This window comes from Peromyscus californicus, unplaced genomic scaffold (genome assembly GCF_007827085.1).
Source record: "Peromyscus californicus insignis strain IS unplaced genomic scaffold, ASM782708v3 Scaffold_10__1_contigs__length_136768540, whole genome shotgun sequence".
Lineage (NCBI taxonomy): Eukaryota > Metazoa > Chordata > Mammalia > Rodentia > Cricetidae > Peromyscus > Peromyscus californicus.
The window spans coordinates 32,376,054-32,396,927 of NW_026294391.1; the positions used below are offsets into that span (position 1 = coordinate 32,376,054).

Here is a 20,874-nt window from a genome sequence, read left to right on the forward strand (position 1 = left end):
GATGCAGCATTTTAAATGAAATTTGTACCATTTACCACATTATCTGTTAATTGTGATTTCTAATTGAGGAGAACATGAGTATAATTCTAAATAATATCTTTTATTTATACGTCTTTTCACTCACTTACCTTACCAGATAGATAGTAAAAAGGATTATTAGGACTGATAAATCAAACGTCTTAAAGAAAGACATGTTTAGGAAAGATGGATACTACAATAAATATGACTGAAATAGCTGACCCAGTGATGAGACCAAGCTAGAAGATTAGTTCCTAACAGATTGTTCTTTCTTTAACAAAAGGCAATGTGGCTACAAGTTCTGTTCTATGTATTGAAGCCCAAGAGTGTTTTTCAGAGCATAGGTCTGAACAAAACCTTTAGCCTTTCTTTCATTTTCTCATACTTTCCACTCATTTTGTCTCCCTAGGACTTTGCTGTTTCCATTGTCTAGTGCTCTTTTCTCCCTCATTGTCTTGCTCATTCCTCCTGATCTCCAGATAGCAGTTCCCCCATTCTCCACAGCCTATATCCTTGCTCTTTTTGCTCTGGTCAAATCTGTTATTATAGACTCTTGGAGCAAGGTCCCTTCCTTCCCCTTCACAGCTCTCTCCTCTCCTTCCCTGCCTTCCCCTCAGTGAATTGTTAGGGTCATTAGTATGATTCCGTAAATCATGTGCTTCTCTGTTAATAAAATATTAGTTCCAGGAAGGAAGGGACCATGTCTGATTCTGTTTGCCTTCTTATCCGTGCTCCCTAGAACAATACCTGGCTCACAAATAGGCATTTAATAATTGCTTGTTGAATGAATAATTACAAGTTGGTATCAGGACTTAGAAAAGTGTTAATATGATATATGAGAAAGGCAGGAAGAGGTCCCAAAGGGGAATCATATCAAAGTGGATAATGTGGTAAAACTGTAAAACGCAGGCAGGGCTTTAGAAAACTGGTTTAAATCTGAAAACAATGAGAGCATTAGGGAAATGTAGTATTAAAATAAGCTTTCAATGTTTCACCAGAATCTGTCCTCCTTGGAAAATGTACTCTTCTAGCAACCTGATTCTGATTAATATTTTGTGATACTCTTTATTTGAAACTCATCTGAATAGCATTTTATATACTTTATAAATTTTTGGAATATCTTCACACTCAATATTGCTTAGACATTAAATAAAATATTCATTAAAAATGAGAAGTATATTAAGCCTTATCAAGGTAAGTAAAATTATTTTCTTTAAGCATGAATATGCAGGAGACATCTTATTGACATTTCATATAAAATTTTTTGAGATTTGAATACTATTGTCATTGGTGGTTTCTTTGTATTTAGTAAAAAAAAATGTGTGTTTCTATTGTAGACATTGTATTAGTTTTATCATCCATGTGATCAAATACCTGACCAAAATAACTTAAAGTGAGAAAAAATTAATTTTAGCTTATAGTTTAAGAGGTTTCCATCTGGGAATGGGGAGATGGTTCAGTGGTTAAGATAATTTGCTGTTTATGCAGAGGACTCAGGTACAGTTCTCAGCACCCACATGGTGGCCCATGACCATCAGTAACTGCAGTTCCAGGGCATATGAACCCCTCTGCTGGCCTCTGTGGGCAACAGGCACATGTGTGATATACAAACAAAATACATATGCACATAAAATTTCAAAGGGACATTTTAACTTATAGTCCTTGGCTCTGATGATTCTAGGTCATGTTAAGGCAGAACATGATTCCAGCAGGAACTTATGACAGAGACTGCTTCCTTATGATGAAAAGGAGGCAGAAAGAAGGATAGAAAAAGGACGGAGACCTCTTTCCTCAAGCTAAGCCCCGCCTTTTCAACATTCCAAAGTAGGATTCCAAAGGCTTTCCAAAATAATGCCACCAGTTGGAGACTGCATTTTCAATACCTCAATCTTTTAGGGAGGAAAGTTCATATCTAAGTATATATAAATACAAATATAGCATTAGTAATTAGACATAAAATAAGATATTTAACTTAATATGTTACCAACTTGTTACCTAGCAGATAACAAACACCCCTGTGATGGATTGTCTTTATTAGTTTGGCTCTGAGGATATTTGTGAGGGATTGTATTAAGTTAGTATATGTGGGAAGACCCATCTTAACTGTGGGCTGGACCATCATTCCCCAAGCAGGGGATCCTGATTGTATAAAACGCAGAGGAGTAAGGTAAGCATTCCATGAATGCACTCAATGGTCGGTCTCTGCTTCTTGACTATGGGTGCAATATGACCAGCTGTCTCAAGATGGTTTTGGGTTATTGTTATTAATATGACAACACCAGAAGGCAGGAATCATGGGATCATCATAGAGTTCACCACTGTGCTGGTTTGTTTTAACTGTCAATGTGCCACAACTTGAAATCACCTGGGAAGAGAGTCTCAATGATAAGTTATCTAGATCGGGCTGGTCTGTGGGCATGTCTGTGAGGAATTGTCTTGATTGTTAATTGAAGTGAAAAGACCCATCCTGAATGTGAGCAGCACCTTTCGTGGGCTGGGCCATGAGCTTTGTAAGAACAAAGAAAGCTAGCTCAGAGCAAGCAGGCAAGCAGGCAAGCAGGCAGACAGGCAGGCAGGCAGCATAAGTGTATTCATTTGTCTTTGGTCTTGACTGGCTGGGTGTGATGAGATTAGGGTTTTAAGCTCCAGCCTTTCTAACTTCCTTGAAATGATGACCTATAACCTGGAATTGTAAGCCAAATAAACCCTTTCTTCCCCAAATTGCTTTTGGTCAGGGTATTTTATCACAGCAGCAGAAATGAAATTAGAATTAGAGTAATCATAAAATTTTTTTAATAATACAGCTTCTGCTTCTGTGCTAAGTATAACCCAGTTTTCTTATGTTTTCATTAGCTTTGATAGTGACCAAACTGAGAGGTGTATAGTACTATGCTGTGTGTTCTGAGTTCTAGTCATCATCATTTATATATAAATATCTTCTCCTTTCTACCTCTCATTTTTCTGGTGATTAGTGATATTGCACACTATTTTCATATGTTACTGGCTATCTGTAAATATCCTTTGAAGAAATGTCTGAGTTATTTGTCCATTTTAATCATTTTTGTCATTAAGCTTAGTATCATTTATATGTTGTGGATATTAATAGCTTGTTAGAAGTATGATTTATAAATATTTTCTCCCCTGTGTGTTCTCTTTTCTCTGAATTAATAGTAACCTTTGCCATGCAAAAGTCTCTAATTTTGATGAAGTAAAAGTTATGTATTTTTTCTTTTGTTACCTGTGGCTTGTATTCCCACTATTAAAACCACAAAATTTGTACATTTTCCTTTAGAAATAAGTATGGGAATAAAAGTTTTTATTTGAAATTTTCATTACCTTAAATGGACGTGTAGTATATATCCAAAACATTTTAGGCACCCATAGACAAACTTTTAGTTTTCACAATATGATTCAAATAAGATTCACCTTTTACTCTCTATCTAATATATGGAATTAGTATGTTCTATTAATATGTTGTTATATGGAATCATATGTTCTTATACACTGCAGCATCATTAAAGGAAATAAATTTAAACGTACATTTTTCTACGTGACAACCCATTATGACTAGATGTAGAACACAGTATATATTTCTTTTTTTTTACTTTATTCTCTATATCTTTTACATCATATGTCTTGATCCCATTCATTTTACCATCCCTTCTAATCTGCCCTCCTCCTGCACCCCCCAAATAAAATAGATTTTAAGGGGAAAAAGAGAAAAAATTAAAAATCACGTAATGGAAGCTGCAGTGTGACACAGTGAGTCACGCAGTAAATCCCTTTGTTCATATATCTTTACTTGCAAGTGTTCATTGCAAGGAGTCATTGGTCCGCTTCAAGGCCTCTGGTTTCTGCCCTCACTGGAATTCCTCTTGGTTATGCTGTTGTTGCCCTGTTTTTCAGAGATTCTGCAGCTTTAGGTCTGCAGGTCAGGTCCCTTCCTATGCTCCAGCAGATCATAGATAGGGTGGCTACTGGGTGGGTCAAGTCATAACCCTGGTTCTAGCTAATTCTCCCCTGTCCTCACCACCAACCAGCATTGCCCCTGCTAATTCACCTCTTGCAACAATGAGCGAGGGGTGGGCTGTTTCTCCTGCTTTCACACCTTCAGGGTCAGCTCTTCCACACCTACACCACTAGGGCCCGTTCTATTGTGTTGCCCAGGCCGGGCACAGAGGCCACTCTTCCAAGTGGTGCAGCTGGTGAAGGCTCTTATGACACCAGAGCCAGCTCCTCTACCTGTCTTAGGCGTTTATTGGGGGCGGGGGTGTCATGGTACACTGCTCATGCTACCACATGTCTGATGAGTAATGGGGACAGCTCTCCTTTGCTCATAACATCGGGACTGGGTCACCCTCAGCTCCAACCACAAGGCAGCTCTGCTGTGCTGCCTAGGTGAGGGGCAGGGCCTCTTTCCTGAGTGCTGCAGCTGGTAAGGGGGAGGGTCGGCTCACTCTTCTGTTGTAGGCGGTAAGGGGTATGGGAGTCATCTCTCACCCTCCCACACCGCCACATGGCAGAGGAGTAGTAGGGACAGCTCTCCCACAATTACAACTTCCAGGCTGGCTCACCCACCACCTTAGAGTTGGCTCTATTGTGTTACCCAGGTGAGGTGCAGGGCCTGTTCTCCCAAGTGTTGGCAGCTGATGGGGGCAGGGATAGCTCTCCTGCTTTTGTGTTCTCAGGACCAGTTCTCACACCTTCCTCAGGCATTGATGGTTTGGGGCTGGCAGCTCTCTTGCTCACAACTTCAGGTCAGGCTCACCCACACCTGTGCCAACAGTGTTGGCTCTATTGTGCTTCTCTGGTAAAGTGCAGGGCCTGCTTTCCTGAGTGTCACAGCTGGTGGGGGTGAGGGACAGCTCTCCTGTTCTTAGGACCACAAGGCCAGCTCTCCCACCTGCCTCAGCATTGATTGGGGGAGATCTTATCTCTCCAGTCACAATTACTACTTTGGATCTGGCTCACCCACACCTTCACCAACAGAGCTGGGTCTGTTGTGTTGCCCAGGCTAGATGCTGGAGGTATATACTACTTTAAGAAATCTTTTTGCTGAGTTAAGGATTAAGAACAGATAGTCTTATATGAGGGATTGACTTGCTTTTACCTATTGAAAGCTTTAAATTATATCTAATCGTATTTCCTCCTTTGCATTAACTCCTAGACAATTTAGAATCTGTGTTATAGTGCTTTGCACACTTAATGAATCTGAATTCTTTATTGGTATGCACTAGTTTATATCACTGTTATTTTAGCTCCCATTATATGGGTAACCATATTTTTGTTACTTTCAATTTTCATGGTGCTACTGAATTTTGCATATGTAAATGACACAATTAAATATGTTTTGATAAAAATCATAATTTCAACAGTTTTAACAAGATCTTTAGCTTTATAAATGGAAAATATTTTTGATTTTATTGACTGGTATGATCAAAATGGTTACTCTGGAGGATTGTAAGCAGTCCTTTTTACTTTTACTCCATTCTCACCTCAGTGGAGTATTTAAAAACAGGGAAAATGAACTTGCCTAAAAGCCCCACCTTCCATTTCAAAGGTATAGAATTCTAGACATGGCCCCAAATTTTCAGATTTCTTACTACAAAATCAAGATAGCGATATGCAATTAATAAGCTTGTTATTAAAATTAAATGAGAAAATATTTGTAAAGTGCTTAGATTAGTGCTTGGTACACAGTAAACACACATACAAATATATAGACAATAGTATTGTTCCTCAGCATTACTATTTCTTCTTTGGAAATAACAAAGCTATTGAAAGCATAGTCTTTTTCTGAAATAAATTAGGACAGAGTAATTGAGTACAGGCCTAGAAGAAAGTTGTCTCTTTTTCTATTTTATTTGGTTTTCTTGAGAATCCATGTGAAAATGAATTGTATGTTACTTGTTAGAGAGCAACGATGTTTATGCAAAAGGATAACTGAACAATTGCATTGACTAACATAGAGAAGAGTTTGCCAAGTCAGCATGGATTATATTGATTTCAGGGTTGTCTAAAGACTAATGAGAATGTTTGCTCTTTTATTCATTTGAATGCAGCTTTAGCATATGTGTCTGTCAGGTACTTTAGATTTTTCTCATTTCCTGGAAGTATGTCAGCACGGAATTTAGTCCTTGGTAGTTTTAACTAGCATTGTTTTCACCTTGTGAAAAAACAGTATGATTCTGTTACCTAATGTTATTTTGTCTCATAAATAACTATAGTTTTCTCTTTTCATTATTTTTTGCAAGAATGCCATCCACTTTATTGTTGGAATTTTTTTTTAAACTTTAGGTGGTCTGATGAAGTCAGAACAGATCCAACCTCAAATCCTCTAGGACCAGGTTTTAGTCCTGATTTTCTGGTTAGTTACTTACTACATATACTTAGGGAGTTACTTAATCTTGCTGTTTTAATTTCTTGTTTTCCCCAACATAATATTTTTATTAATTATTTGGCAATTTTGTACAGTGCACCCCAATCACACATCAGCTTCCCATTCCTCCTGGGTTCATCCTCCCATCCTAGCATTCCCCTCCCACTCCAAATTTAAAACATCAAGTCCAATTTGTGTTGCCCATATACTTATTGGAGCATGGTCAAGGTTTAAAACTGATGTAACAATAGTCCCTTATTTGGCACCTCCCCATCTACTCTTCATCCTCACCAATACTATGTAATTTCCTAAGGGAATATTCTGTATGCAAGCTCTTTGCCTTTTTCATTGCTAAGTTACTCACCAACCCCCTCACCATCTGGTTTCTGTTTTTATTGTTTTAATACACCTTTGACTAAAATCACTGATGATCTGTTAATTGTCAAATTCAGGATAGTTTCATTCCTTATATGAATGGGATGCTTTATTGCATTTAATTACTTGTCTATCCCAACTACCTTGTTATCTGTTCCTCTCTGAACTGTATTTGTTCCCATTCTTAGATGCAGTTTTCTGTAGCCATCTTTAGGTGTTCTGGCACATTATATTTTTTACTCTATGTACTTTCCCCAGAGCACCCTATCCATTTATATTTTTAGGCCTTCACTACTTTCCTTAATGCATCAAATTGTAAATAATCGTTTTGCATACCTATCTCAATCTTGAAAGAAATATATTTCCCAAGATCTATGTCATATTTACTCTTCCATCACAAGCATTCAGGGATGTGCATGACACATAGTTTCCTCATCTTCCTCTTGTTGCTGACATGAACATTTTCCTTTTCAAATAAGAATCCCATTTTACTTTGTGACACTGTCACATTTTATTTAGTACAGACTCTTCAGGTACTTAGCATACATTTGTAATAATAGTACCAGTATACATGGTTGTTTTGCTTTATAAATTTTCAGTGCACCTTCATGTGCATTTATACAATAGTCTTAAAGTTTTTAGGTGGGAGTCTCTCCTCTTATAGTCATAGTCTACCTTTATTTGTACCTATCTTCTCCTTATTTTTTCTGTTTCAATAGAAATAAATGGTTCTTTTCTACATATAAATATTTTCAAGTATCTGACAGCCCAGATTTTCCAGGTATCTTCTTCCTGATCTCTCCCCTTATTATAGTCTGTTGAAGACTCCTCCGCTCATTCAATGCTGTCTTATTTCATAACCATGAAAATAAAACTCATGACGAGAAACCATAAATAACATGATATGTTCCTTTATTGCCAAAGTACAGCTCCAGATGAGGGCAGGGTCTGAAGATGGGTGGATACAAGAACATCAATGGAGGAATAAGACAGAGGATACTTCTCTAGTATCATTTTAAGAGAGATGGACAGAGAGGAAGCATACAGGAGTCATCCCCAGTGGGACAGGTCCTAGCAGAGGACGTAAGGAATCAGAAGGAGAAGGAAGTGAGGCAAGCCATGGTAGTCAGGAGAATCTTGCAGCTTAACTGACTAGCAGCCAGAGTTCGTCTTTATTTATATAGAATTTAGTAAGCAGGGATATATTCATGAAGTTCTAAAACATAGATCATATCGTTTTTTAGTTTTGGACATGTGTTTCACTTCCTTTTGCTCATCTTTTAGTCATCATTAATAAACTATGACAGAACAGAGTTATCATTTCCAATCATTTTTGTTCAAGTTTTGACATCATTAATAAACAGAGTTATCATTCTTACTCATTAACCCCATAATCCAATTTTTAAGAATCTAGAGGCATACAACAGCTTGTTCTCAGGCTGGTAGCTTTGGTTGCTTCAAGGACACTAGACCAAAACAAAAAATCTTCAACTGCCCTGGGCATTTTGCCATGTCCCAACAGTATATTATTAACACTTGGGATGAGAGTACCCAAGAAAATTCCTCAGGCCAACACTGCTACAGTTATTAGTTCTGGCATAATACAATGTTTATATTTTACATCTTTATAGAATTTGTTTATATGTCTAATCCTAGCATTCTGTTGTTCCTTGGTCATATGTCACCATAGTGGCTCTGCATATGCTAACATTTCTAAGGAAGGGAAGTCCCCTGACATCTCATACTTTTATCATCTTTCCACGCCATACTTTGCTCATCAAAATGTCTTTGTGTACGACAGAAGTATATGCCACATAATTGTCTGAGTGTACAGAGGAAAGAGGCTTATATTCTGACCTGTGGCCAACTCCTCTAGCCTACCGAATCTCGCTGATTTTTTTTTTCGAGACAGGGTTTCTCCGTGTAGTTTTGGTGCATGTCATGGATCTTGCTCTGTAGACTGGGCTGGCCTCAAACTCAAGAGATCTGCCTGGCTTTGCCTCCCAAGTGCTAGGATTAAAGGTGTGCACCACTGCTGCCCGGCTCATGTTGACCTTTTTAAGTTTACTTTGTTTTGAATTATCTTGTTCCTGTGTAAGTACAGGGACAGATGTTTCAAGAATGTCTCATAGCCTCATGAAGAGACCTCTGGCTTCTTTATGTCACAACCTCCAAGGCATAAGGGAGACCTCCAAGTAGAGAAGGATATCTCCCTCAAAGTGTGGGGGGAATAGTATGTTCAGGACTGTCCTGGAGAAGCTTAGATGCAGCATTCCTGGGAGAAGGCATCAATGATTCATAAGAAACTGTCCATCAATCCAATATCCTCAAATTGTACAAATATTAAAAGTGTCCCAAGTATGTAACAGGTGGAGGTGAAAACCAAAGGTGACATGGCTGCCATCATGTGGCTCAGTTCTGCTGGATCTTTGTCAAGCAGCTGTGCTGGCTTTATGACTTCTGCCATTCCATTCAGATATGGCTGTGCCATCTTATTATATTCTCAAGCGGTGGTGGCGCACGCCTTTAATCCCAGCACTCGGGAGGCAGAGCCAGGCAGATCTCTGTGAGTTCGAGGCCAGCCTGGGCTACGAAGTTAGTTCCAGGACAGGCGCAAAGCTACACAGAGAAACCCTGTCTCGAAAAACCAAAAAAAAAAAAAAAAAAAACTTTAGTTTGTGGTTTTCCACAATACTATTTTTTCATTGATTCTTCACTGCTATGTGAGTATTGGCAAGGGCCAAAATTATTTCACTTAATACAGCAACATGAAGACAATTATATGTTGTCAGGAACCAGAATGTTTTTAGGACTGTTTCTCTCTCTTGAGGTTATATATCTCTATTGCAGGTCTCTGTTCATTTGGTATATATGTTTTAACCATATCTTTCCCCCTCCTCTACTTGCTTATGATTTCTACTCCCTCATAATTTTGCCAAGATGTAGCACATTGTGGAATCTTATCTCCCTTTTTGATATAATCAATACCACTTAGTTTGTGTTAGTTATTTAATTTTCTTGATAATCCTTACCTAAAATTTTAGAGGCCTAGTCATATTATTCCAATTTGCCATTTGTGCCAGTCCACTTTTGTAAATGATTGAACATTAACTATAGGCTGGACAATCACTTATTAATTGTCATGGGGAATCTTGAAAGAATTATTTTAAGAACATAAATTCTTTTTTTGATTTTTTGTATTTTTTTAATTTTTTATTTTTATTTTGCAATACAATTCAGTTCTACATATCAGCCACGGATTCCCTTGTTCTCCTCCCTCTGGCCCCCCTCACCTTCCCCCCAGCCCACCCCCCATTCCCACCTTCTCCAGGGCAAAGCCTCCCCCGCGGACTGAGATCAACCTGGTAGACTCAGTCCAGGTAGTTCCAGTCCCCTCCTCCCAGGCCGAGCCAAGCATTCCTGCATAGGCCCCAGGTTTCAAACAGCCAACTCATGCAATGAGCACAGGACCTGGTCCCAACTGCCTGGATGCCTCCCAAACAGATCAAGCCAATCAAATGTCTCACCCATTCAGAGGGCCTGATCCAGTTGGTGACCCCTCAGCCATTGAAGAACATAAATTCTAATGTGATTATATACTATGAACTTGAATTAAATCCAAATGATAATGGATTAGGGAATTCATTGCAGCTTTAAAAAAAGAAAATAAAAGAAAGGGTGCTTAGGTCTATAAAGGGTGACAGAATACAGCATGAAGGAAATCAGGTTTTTTTTTTATTTATCTTTAAGATAGCAGAGTGTTAAATACAAAACGCATCAAAGAATAGAAATTTGTTGAAACAAAGTATTTAGTTTTAAAATGATTGAAGTAGTGCTATGGTGATAGAAGACAGGAGTTCAGAGTGCAGGAAGACAGATTCATTAGGCTATGTAGACAGAATAAGGCCCCTTCCTATGAAATTATGTTAAAGAAAAAGTAGTAGTATGGCACATGTAAATCTGAAAGTAGGGGAACCTGTTTGTATTCATTATTCTGCATATTTGTCTGAAATCAAAACTTAGAAGAGATGTGAGGTTTTTAGTGATTACCTGGTAAAGTTTGAATAGGAATAGGAATCTAATAATGAAGAATATAATTTTTTGCTACAGCTCACATATATATTGAGAAGAGGTGGAGGATTTGACTAGTCCAGTGTCAAAATGGATTTAAGTTTTGGCATGGTAGGAGTTATTGCTTGCTTCCCATCTGCCCATCAATTTGTTTGTTTCAACAATATTTTTCTATTTTGTTCTTTTTAATTTTATTTTGTAGGTCTTGATGACTGTTTGCAGCAGTATATTAAGAACTTTGAGAGGGAGAAGATCAGTGGAGATCAGCTGCTACGCATCACACATCAAGAACTAGAAGATCTGGGAGTCAGCCGTATTGGCCATCAGGAGCTGATCTTGGAGGCAGTTGACCTTCTGTGTGCATTGGTAAGGACTGAAACTGGTTGGAAAGAAAACTTGATGTCTGTCTTCCACTATCCACTTTTTTTACTTTTTTCTCTCGCTTTTATTATAACCTAGATACATGTATGTGAAAATTTTCATTTTTAAGTGTAGTATTTATATACTTAGATGTAGTATTTGTATACTTCTGTAAATTTAATCCATTAGTGCTAAATGACAAAGAAGCTTAAAACTCAGCTAGTAATATTTTATTTCACCATGTGAAAAACAAGTTGGAGCTTAGCTAAGGAGAATTTTAGCAGTGGTGCTTTATAGATAGAATTATGTATAATCAGTTGTAAAATCCAGTTCTTCTAAATTTTGAAATATTAAGTTATCTTGTTTTTAAAAAGCTTTAAAACAAATTATTTAGATATTATTTCCAGACATAAGCAGTGAAAATAAAATATCACACATTATATGATAGCTTTCTTCAGTTAATGAAAATGCATAATAAAGTCAAGAGAAATGAATGTCAAAATAAACTTTTTCTAAGCTTGTGATAATACATTAGATATTCTGATATTAGATATAGTTATAGATTTCCTCCCAATAAAGTCAGGTAAAACTAACCTGAATGATTTAAATTCTTTCAGTTATTTTTAAGATAAGAGAACTAAATACATATAGAAAAAATGGTATCTACATAATGCTATAACCTGAATTTGAATATTGGCTCAACCAGATCCTGAGAACTCATGAGAATATCATTTAACTCGTAGCCATAGTTTGTTTAAAGCTGAGATAATCATACCACTTCCTTTTAGTGGTAGGAAAAATAAGGAATTATGTTTGTGTAGTGCCTAATTCAGTGTTTAGCACACACTATACAATAACTATTATTTAGATGATGACTAGTAAAATCAAATGGATAAATTAAATACAGTTCAACTGAAGCATCAATTTATATACTTAGTAATTTTTCAACTGTGAGTAAGACTTGACTTTTGTCCCCTTGTAAAACATATTTGAGGAGAATGGCAAATAAATAATCAATCCTAATACTGTAATGACCAAAATATAGACTATGTGGTAAATATTGTGGGAATACAGAAAGAAAGAAAATAACTGTTTTTATTGATCTACATGGGTGCATATTACATAATCAGCCTAATGGAGGATGAGTATGATTAGTGGGTGGAGGAAGCAAGAGAATGGTATTCCACATAGACAAAATAATGCATGCATACACACATACACACACACACACACACACACACACACACACACACACACACACACACACACACACACACACGGGGGGGGGGGGAGAGAGAGAGAGAGAGAGAGAGAGAGAGAGAGAGAGAGAGTTTGATTGACTGACTGACTGATTGAGACCAGAATATGGACTCACAATCTACCTGATTCAGATTGAAGCAGTTATGCCTGAAGCAAAAGACCATACTAATGGTAAGAAAAGGACCTAGTGTTTAAGCACACTAATCTTCAAATTCATGTCTCACTGGCCCTGAAGTTACTGTAGAGGTAGAAGTAGGTTGTAGAGGGCTAATAACCTAGCAGTCTCTGTTTGCCACATCTTACAGTGTTTATAGTTCAGTGTTTCAGAGCTTGATGTTCAAACATATGTATCTGATAACAGTGGCTCCTCTTGTTTGACAGACTCCTGCACTGTCAGTTGGATGAAGGAAAGATGGCATCATGTGTAGTTCATCTAGACATGTAGACTTTTGGAGTTTGGCTCACATATAAAACAGTATCAGAGGTTATGTCTAGACCATTTTTAAAATTGAGCCATGGAACTGTGCTGAATTTTTTCATATGCTAAGCTCTACAGTTCAAGCTTCAGCATCTTAGTGTAGCTAGAGTTTTCCTGCCTGGCCCACAGTCAGGACAAATCTCTCTCACCTGCCAGTCCCACAGCCGCTCAAACCCGACCAAGTAAACACAGAGACTTATATTGGTTACAAACTGTATGGCTGTGGCAGGCTTCTGCTAACTGTTCTTACAGCTTAAATTAATCCATTTCCATTAATCTACACCTTGCCACATGGCTCATGGCTTGCCAGCATCTTCACATGCTGTTTCTCATCATGGCAGCTGGCAGTGTCTCTCCCACCCAGCTTCCTGGTCTCTCAATTCTCTCCCCTGTTAGTCCCGCCTATACTTCCTGCCTGGCCACTGGCCAATCAGTGATTTATTCATTGACCAATCAGCAACACATTTGACATACAGACCATCCCACAGCACTAATGTGGTGGTATTTTACTTGTACTGAAATGTGATTTTAATTGTATGTTAATAAATAACGTTGCCTGGGGGTCAGAGCTATTAGAGCCATAGCAAGTGCATGGTGGCTGTGGCGCACGCCTTTAAGGACCTGGAGGGCGGTACATACAGGCAGTGACAAGGCAGTCACATGTTTGGGTTTACAACCAATGAGAAGGCAGAACAGCTAGAATATATAAAGACATACACACAGGAAGTAGGTCCCTTTCGGAGAGCTCTCTTGACTGAAGAGGATCGCTGAATCAGGAAGGGTGAGGCTCTTAGCTCTGACCTCTTGGCTTTCTTCTCTGAATCGGCTCTGTGTTTCTTATTTAATAAGATGGTTGGTTACATCTACATCTTAGTGTTGCATAATTTGAATACTTCCTCATGTAGTTACTCTCTTTTGGAAGATGGCACAGAGGAAAGAAATGCCAAAACATTAAATTCCTGTGTTTTTCTGTGTTTGCTCAGCAGTTATCTGGTAACATACTCCAGATATTGAACATCCTTTTCATCCCTTCCAAATGGCTACATATCAGCTAGTCAGAAGTACAGACATTGTCCAGTGAATCCAACAGACGTTTTCTAGTGATTATAAAGTAAATTTATGAGCAGAGAATTCTATTGTACTTGCATTGTCATTTAAATTTGGGAAGTAAGCTACCTTATCAACAAATTGAGCTGACTAGACCGGGAATTCACTGTTAGAAACAGAAATCTGTCTTATCCCTCTGTCTTATGCTGGCTGGCCATACTACTTTTCCTTTACTTCTATTTATATCTTTCTTTCAGCAAGTATATATTCATGTTCAAACATGCTACTGGTGGGAATACAAACATGAAAAATGCATGGTCTGTACCCTCAAGATCCCATTAAGGAAGATAAAAGTTGATAAAGACAATACAGATTTAAAAACAACACCGAGAAATATTGCTGAGCGATGTAGAAAGTGTAGGTGACATTTGCATTGGCCTTGCAGGTTGGAAAGATACTTTCTGAGCAAAAAAGAAATTAGTTGGGGGCTGGAGAAATGCCATAAGTATTAACAGCACTGGCTTCTCTTTCACAGTAAGATTCCAGCACCATAGAAGGTTTACAACCTCCAATTCCAGAGGATCTGACACCTACTTCTGACCTCTACAGGCATTGTTCACATGTGGTACACAGAAATACGTGCAGGCAAAATACCCATATACCTTGCATAAAATAAAAACAAAATTTTAACATTAAAAATTAACTATAGTACATCAATTTTAAAAAGAAGTTATCTGTGAATAAGGAATTTTATGTTTAAAGACAAGTATGAAAGAACATGGAATGATTAGGAGTAAATGAAAATATTGGTTGTTTGGTATTATATGATGATATATGACAAAAAGAAAGAAAGATCACATACATATTCTGTAGTATAATTTTTCACTTATTTCTGTGGTTGTCCAGTTGACTCTTCCAAGATAGTTTTGTCTAATTAGTATCATTTTTCTTTAATTTTTCTGTGCAATGGTTAGCATGAACAGGGCATTAAATTAATATCTTACTGAATGAAACTTTGAGAGAACTATGATCTCTTCTCCTTACATATATTTTGAAGTTTCTGTTCCTAGTGTAAAGACACAGAAAAATTACCAAATTTCTTTGTTTCTTTTAAGCTATGCTATTTCTGTCTCTCTTGTTTTGAAGTTATTCCTTATAGGGAACAATTATTGTAGTTGCTAACAAAAATCCAGGGTTTATTTAGTCATTTTCCATTCTTGTACCATTGAGCATCATATATATTAATTAAATGTGCAATGTTATTCCCAAAAGAAGTAATATAATTATGATTTAGAGGCTCATTAACTCTTTCGAGGTATGATGCTATATCATTCTTAAATGAAAGTACAAATATTATCTATAACAGTAAAAGCATAAAGTGTGAACAGTTTATTGTATAGCCCTTAGTTTGTGTGCTGACAATGTATTTTATTGGGAATTATAGGTGAATTGATTAAAATTGATCATCATAATTATCAGAATAATCATTTTCATTTCATTTTATACACTTTTAATATAATAGTTATTTTTATGAAAAAAAATTGGTGCCTGGAGTTGCTAAGATTTTGTTTCTTTGAACCATAATTGCTTAACTTATTCAAAATAATCTGCTTTCTAAAAACTTTCATTAAAGCAAGGCTTTTAGAATTCAATATTTACAAAGAAAAGTATTATAAATCTAAATATCTGCTGCACGGTGCATTCAAATTAAGGATTCATTAAAATGAAATAGACATTATAAAATTTTTGGTGTTAATATTAAATTTTTAGTTAGGTGTTTGATGAGAATTTGTGACTAATGTGGATTTAGCCAACTTTATTTTCTAAAATGTTGAATGTGTTCCTTCATTTCTGTCATACATAATATTTTACATGTATGTAATTAAAAGAGAAGATGTATGAATTTAATGCTAATTTATTAAGACTAGACTGTCTTTGTTGAGTTAGTTCTAAATCATGACTGGTTCCCAGTCCACATGTTAGTGTCCAAGTATATGAACATGTAGGTAATAAGTAGGACAAAGAACACGGCAAGTATATCTCATACACAGGTTTTTGTTTTCTTGAAGAAATCCTTTCAAAAATATCTGTCTAGGTTAGGATTTGTATTGCTGTGATGAAACATTATGACCCAAAGTGACTTGGTGAGGAAAGGGTTGTTGTTTGTTTGTTTATGCTATACTTGCACATCACAGTTCATCACTGAGGCAGTCAGGGCAGAAACCTGTGAACAGGAGCAGATGCAGAGGCCATTAAGGAGTCCTGCTTACAGGCTTGTTCTTCATGGTTGCCTACTCAGCCTACTTTCTTTTGGTCTGTCTGTCTGTCTGTCTTTCATTCTTTCTTTTTCTTCCTTCCTTCCTTCTTTTCTTTTTCTTTCTTTCTTTCTTTCTTTCTTTCTTTCTTTCTTTCTTTCTTTCTTTCTTTCTTTCTTTCTTTCTTTCTTTCTCTCTCTCTCTCTCTCTCTCTCTCTCTCTCTCTCTCTCTCTTTCTTTCTTTCTTTTTTTTTGGGGGGGTATTTCAAGACAGGTTTCTCTGTGTAGCCCTGGCTGACCTGGAATTCGCTCTGTAGACCAGGTTGTCCTTGAACTTGAGTGCTGGGATTAAAGTTGTATACCACCACTGCTTGGTTTCAGCCTACTTTTTTTTTTTTTTTTTGGTTTTGCGAGACAGGGTTTCTCTGTGTAGCTTTGCGCCTTTCCTGGAACTCACTTGGTAGCCCAGGCTGGCCTCGAACTCACAGAGATCCGCCTGCCTCTGCCTCCCAAGTGCTGGGATTAAAGGCGTGCGCCACCACCGCCCGGCTCAGCCTACTTTCTTATTGACACCCAGGACCACTGGTTCAGGGGTGGCACCACTCACAATGGACTGGGCCTTCCCACAACAATCACTAATCAATAAAATGCCCTACAGACTTTCCTGTGGACAGCCAGATCTTATGGAGGCATTTTCTCAATTGAAGTTCCCTGCTTTCAGATGACTAGCTTGTTTCAAGTTGAGATAAAAACTAGCTAGCACATCTTTATTATAATTGTTTTCTTTGATATCCCCAAACATGCATTTGACTATGGGTTCCACTAAGCCAGGAATCTGTCTTACTCATTTGTAATTCTAACATTGTCCCACTGTTATTACATAGTAAAATGCCCAGTAAATTCTTTATTTATATCAGTAAGTTTTTTAATACATAAAGGAAATATTGGCATTAAATGTATTTTTCTCTGTTTTATTATTCAGAATTATGGCTTAGAAACAGAAAATCTAAAAACCCTTTCCCACAAGTTGAATGCATCTGCCAAAAATCTACAGAACTTCATAACAGGAAGGAGAAGGAGTGGCCATTATGATGGGAGGACCAGCAGAAAATTGCCGAACGACTTTCTGACCTCAGTTGTGGATCTGATTGGAGCAGCCAAGAGTCTCCTTGCTTGGTTGGACAGGTACACTCTTCCCCATGTTTCATAAGTAACTCCTATTCATATACCAGTTTTTACCATAGCATTGTTTCTTATTTCCTATGAAAATATTAGAGAAGTAAAAATAATAAATATCTGGTTATGATTCATAAGAGTTTTGGGTCATTAGCATGTAGATATGAATCTTTTGTAAAATTTTATATCAAGATAGATAATCACTAGTTTATCTCTGTCAAGCACAAAATCCCTTTGCTGTTTTCTAAGCAAAACTGTTTGCCTATCATAACAAATTGTACAGTGTCTCCTGGGTTTCTTCATTCCTTTTGCTAATGATCATATTGAGAGAGCAATGAGTAAGTAGATACTGTAACTTTGTTAGCATGTGCTCCTTGTCTAGTTGCTCTGGTTTGTACACTTCTCTTGGAATAGATATCAGAGCATAAAATTTATAATATGAGATGGGAAAGATTAAACTTTTATATTAGGTTGGCTATTGCCATGAACTTGGATTACAATTAAAAATAGACTAAATGAGCTTTCTGTTTTCATAGATCATGGTATTACCCTGTGTTGTAATCTCATAAGAAATTCTGATAATTTACAGTCTTGCCAGAGTTCCTCCTTCAAAGCACATCAGTAAGATACAAATTGGCTTTTTAAAAAATGAGACCTTATATCTAAAATAAAGGCTTTATACTTTTATTTATTTTTTGTTTTTTGAGACAAGGCCTTACTATATAGTCTTGCTGTCCCAAGTAGATCAGGCTGGCATGGGACTCACAGAGATCCACCTGCCTCAGTTTCCCAAGTGCCACAATGGCCAGCTAGATTTTGTGCATTTAAAGTAGAAGTTAGTTTTACTTAGTTTTATATTATCTAAATTATATCAATGCATAATATATAGTTATGGTATTAAATCCTGATTTGGACACTAAACTATATACTACCAGATTTTTACAAAAGTAAATAAAAATGTAGTTTCAACATAGTATATATAAACTACACTGATCAATTGTTTAAAGTAATTGCATTTTTAAGCATTTTTTGAGAATTTCATGTTAGAACTATACTTACAAAATTTCTACTCCACACTCTCCTCCCTCTAGTTCTTCCCATGTCCCACTCAACTTTATGACTTCTTTAATTATTATTGTTAAACACGCATGCATATGTGTGCATGCACACACACACACACACGCATACACACACACACACACACACACACACACACACACACACACACACACACACACACACAAATGCAACCTGCTGAGTCCATTTAATGTTGCTCAAATGTGTACATGTTTGGAGATGACCACTTGGCATTGGATAACCTACCAGGGCCTTATTTTAAAAATACAGACTGTAAATATCGTGGCTATAAATATTGCTGAGCATGTTTCTGTGGATATTGAGTGCTTTGAGCATATGTCAGGGAATGGTATAGCTGGTCATGTGGTGGATTTATTTTTAGTTTTTGACTTCTAGTCTGGCTGTGCCAGTTTGTATTTCCATCAACAGTGGATGATGTGAATTGTTTTGTTTATCTTTGGAATTCTGACTGGGGTGAGATGAAATCTCAAACTTGTTTTCCTTTGCGATTCCTAATTGCTGAGGGTGGTAAACACATGAGGTATTTCTTAGATATTTTTATTTTTTTCTATTGAGAACACTGTTCAAGGCCAAGGCCCACTTTTTAAATGACTCTGTGTTGTTTTTTTTTTTTATTTCCTTATGTACTCTGGATATTAATCTTCTGTCAGACATATAGCTGACAAAGATTCTCTCCCATTCCGTGGGCTTCCTCTTCAACCTGTTGATTGTTTCTTTGGCTGTGCAGTAGCTTTTTAGTTTTATGAAGTTCCACTTGTCAATTGTTGACCTTAATTCTTGGGCAACTGAAGTCCTAGTCAGAAAGTCCTTTCCTACACCTGTATCATGTGGGCACTGCTATGTTTTCTTGTAGCAATTTCCATGTTTCAGGTTTCATGTTTAGGTCTTGATCCATTTGTATTTTTGTGCAAGGTGATAAATATGGGTCTAATTTCATTCTTTCACATGTGGACACCCAGTTTTTCCAGTGCTATGTGTTGAAGATGCTTGCTCTTCTCCAGAGAACGTTTTTGGCATCCTTGTCAAATATGAAGTGCCTGAAGTTATATATGCTCATGTTTGGGCCTTCTATTTTGTTCTACTTGTCTACATGTCTCTTTTGTTGCTGGTACCATGTTTTTATATTATTTTATTGCTTTTATATTTTTATTTTTGTGATTATAATATTATAACAATATTTCTCCCTTCCCTCCAAACTTTACCATACACCCCTCCCCTTGCTCTCTTTCAAATTCATGGCATCTTTTTTAATTAGCTGTTATTACATGCATATCTGTATACATACATACATACATAGATAATCCTAAATAGAACATGCTCTGACTGTGTAATGTTGGTATATGTATGTTTTTCAGGACTGACAATTTGGTATCGGACAACAAATTGGTGTGCTCTTCCCCAGGGAAGAAAGTTCTCCCACTTTCAGTGTTTCTTAGGTGCCTGTGGTTAGTTGTGTAGAGTTGAAGCCTTCTGGGCTTTTTCTTCTTCACTTTGGCATGTCTATTGGCTAGTCCTTGTTGAGATCATGTTTAAGCAGTCGTGTTGGTGAGAGGTTATGGGTGTAGATGCTGACATTACCAGGAGACACAATCTGAAGTCTAGAATAGCAATCCCTTCAGTATTCTTTTTGCTTAGGATTGCTTTGGCTATTCAGTGTCATTTCTAGTTGCATATGGATTTTAGAATGATTTTTTTTATTTCTGTGAAGAATGGTGTGGCTATTTTGATATTTAATTTAATCTGTAAATTGCTTTTTATAGGAAAAAAAATTGCTTTTTATAGGATGATAATTTACACAATATTAATTTTACTGATTCATGAATATGGATATCTTCAATTTTTTAGTATCTTTCCCAACTTCTTCAGAGTTTTTAATTTTTCATTGTAGAGGTCTTTCACCTCCTTTTACCTCCTTTTTTGGGTTTATCCAAGACATTTTATTATCTTTGATGCTATTATAAATTTGGAGTATGCCCATGATCTCTTTCTCAGTGTGTTTGCTGTTGATATCTAAAAGGGGTAAAGATTTTTGTAGGCTAATTTTACACCTTGTCACTTTGCTGAATATTGTTTCTAGCATTTTCTGGTGACATTTTGATATCTCTTATGTATACCATATTATCTGCAAATAGAAACAATTTGACTTCATTTCCTGTTAATTTCCCTTTAATTTCCATCACCTGCATTATTTCTCCAGCTAGTGCTTCTAGCACTATATTGAGAAGGAGTTGGGGATAGTGGACAGCCCTATCTCATTCCTGATTTTAATGAGATTGTGAATTTTTCTCCATTTAGTATAATGCTGGCTGTGGGGTAATCATATAGCTTTAAACTAAGAAAATATTTTAAATTGCACC

The 20,874-nt window shown here is 36.9% G+C and overlaps 1 protein-coding gene across 5 annotated transcripts in view; it reads left to right on the forward strand.

Moving 5' to 3' along the window:
• Nucleotides 1–20,874, forward strand: part of Cnksr2 (connector enhancer of kinase suppressor of Ras 2) — a 236,486-nt gene that overhangs the window by 36,884 nt on the left and 178,728 nt on the right. For all 5 annotated transcript variants that reach the window (XM_052729013.1, XM_052729087.1, XM_052729167.1 and 2 more), the window contains exons 2-3: nt 11,046–11,209; nt 17,226–17,428. In XM_052729013.1, coding sequence (XP_052584973.1) covers nt 11,046–11,209; nt 17,226–17,428 — 367 coding nt within the window. The remainder of the gene's footprint in view (nt 1–11,045; nt 11,210–17,225; nt 17,429–20,874) is intronic.